The 2,194-nt window shown below is 40.4% G+C and overlaps 1 protein-coding gene across 1 annotated transcript in view; it reads right to left on the reverse strand.

The window, feature by feature from the left end:
- The window catches only part of LOC102979633 (olfactory receptor 6N2-like), a 7,038-nt gene extending 5,029 nt beyond the window's left edge, over nt 1–2,009 (reverse strand). Inside the window, 1 exon segment of the mRNA XM_028479529.1 lies at nt 1,925–2,009. Coding sequence (XP_028335330.1) covers nt 1,925–2,009 — 85 coding nt within the window.
- Nucleotides 2,010–2,194: the final 185 nt, after the last annotated feature.

Here is a 2,194-nt window from a genome sequence, read left to right on the forward strand (position 1 = left end):
TAGGTTTTGGTTTGGGAGGGGGAAGAGGATGTTTTACACGGTTAAGCTTGGGACGGGGGGCAAATCCCCCATGTACTTTTTCAAGGCAGAAGCACAAAATTACAAAACAGATCAGAAGAGATGTAGTCAGCTTCCTGGGCACAGCACTGCCCTGCAGCGCTGTCTTGGTGTTGTTTCATGACCCTGTCATGGCACAGAGGCTCCAGGTTGGCTTCCAACAGAAAATCTCACAAAGACAAATTGAGTGACCAAGGTGCAGTTGGCTCTCTCCATTCAGCCTGGTAGGTCAACTGGGCAAGGAGAAGACATATGAAGATCTTGAGATGTCCTCCGTTATGTGGTTTCCTCTCCAGCTTTATTCGACCATATGGACTTGCACACACTCCCAGTATTCCTTTTAATTCACTCTTTGGTTGCCTCTCAGCTTCTCCAAAGCAGAGAGTACACTACTTTTTTTAAACTAGGATTACTGAATATTCAAGACTCTCTCTCTTTCTCTTCATTGAAATAGGTCCTAAAATGCCCCATTTCACAGGAATATTTTTTAGATTGATTAGAGGAGAGGATTCAGCTTCAGTGGCTCTAACTAGAGTAACATGTAGTGACCTCGTCCCCAGGTATAGGTTAAATCACATATTACTGCAGATATCAACTTTTTTGGACCTCAAACCAGCAATTTCATATTATTTAACTTAATATTTCCAAGAATTGGTTAGTGTTTACACTTGCTCTCTGACCCTAAGATTCTTTAACCTTCAGGCTTGCAAAAGATGTGGAATCTTACTGTTCTGTCTGTTCTGGACAGTAGCTCTGTCTTATGCCATCACATCTCAGAAGGTGGGGAGTAGTGAGTATGTTTCCCTTTGTCCAGATTCTAGCACAAGACTGGAGAGAGGCACTTCATGGAGACTCCTTGATTCTGAGTATCAAAGGCAGAGTAGGAGAGATCTTGCTCAGTGGAGGGTAAGGAGAGGAATATAGTTTAACGTGAAAAGTGAAAGCAGGCTTGGATTCCCAGGTGGGAATTTTGAGATGGGTTAGGATCCTTGGAAGGCAACAACTGTTATTGATACGCGCTTAAACCCAAACTGATCACAAAAGCAAGGCTCATAGGATAGTCAGGTTTGCATAGTTAAAGTTAACATTGGGATAGATGGTGATAGCATTGACATTATTGAGATATGAGTTTTACATATTTTCCAAATTTTGCAGGTTTCTTCCTTTGAAGTGCTCTAAAAATGGAAATATAAATATATTCATCATTAGGAGTAAGGTTAATACACTATACATTAAAATACACAACAGGGGCTTCCCTGGTGGCACAGTGGTTGAGAATCCGCCTGCCAATGCAGGGGGCACGGGTTCGTGCCCTGGTCCAGGAAGATCCCACATGCCGCGGAGCGGCTGTGCCCGAGAGCCATGGCCGCTGAGCCTGTGCGTCCGGAGCCTGTGCTCCGCAATGGGAGACGCCCGCGTACCACATGAGAAATTGTTTTGACAAAATGTGTGTAAAGGTATGCTGCAAAATCTAATATTCAATATGATCTGGTACATATTCCCAACATGTCAGATTACCAGCGACATTTTAAATGTAAATTTTTATGTCATGAAACACTTTATAATAAATACACTTTTAATATCATAAAAGATGTTTTATTTTGCTATTAAAATATTTATTTATTTTCATGTCAGAAATATTGTTAGTTGAGAAACACTAGAAAAAATTGACAAGTATTAAGAAGAAATTAAGAATCATCTGAATACTTTCCATTCAGTGTGATAAAACATTATTTATATTGGAGTGTTAACTTATGGACTATTTTATTTTCATTCATGTATTTACACACACTTATGCACGCACACACATACACAAAATGCACACTTGAAACCATAAAAAGAAATTTCTTAACTGTTCATCCTTTACTTTCCATTCTTTTACTGCCATCCTGGTTCAGGATCTTATTACCACCTCCTTTGTTCATGATGCTACCACCCATGAGGTTCCTCATGCTAGAAATATGGACTAATGTTCAATGACTCCCTTCTCCCCCTCTCTCTTTCCCTGCCCCCATGTCAATCTTTCGAAATATTCTGCTGATTTTTATCCCAGAAATTTTTCTCATTTAGGTCCCTCTTTTCTTTCTTTCTTTTTTTTTTTTGGTATGCGGGCCTCTCACTGTTGTGGCCTCTCCCG

This window comes from Physeter macrocephalus, chromosome 18 (genome assembly GCF_002837175.3).
Source record: "Physeter macrocephalus isolate SW-GA chromosome 18, ASM283717v5, whole genome shotgun sequence".
Classification (NCBI taxonomy): domain Eukaryota; kingdom Metazoa; phylum Chordata; class Mammalia; order Artiodactyla; family Physeteridae; genus Physeter; species Physeter macrocephalus.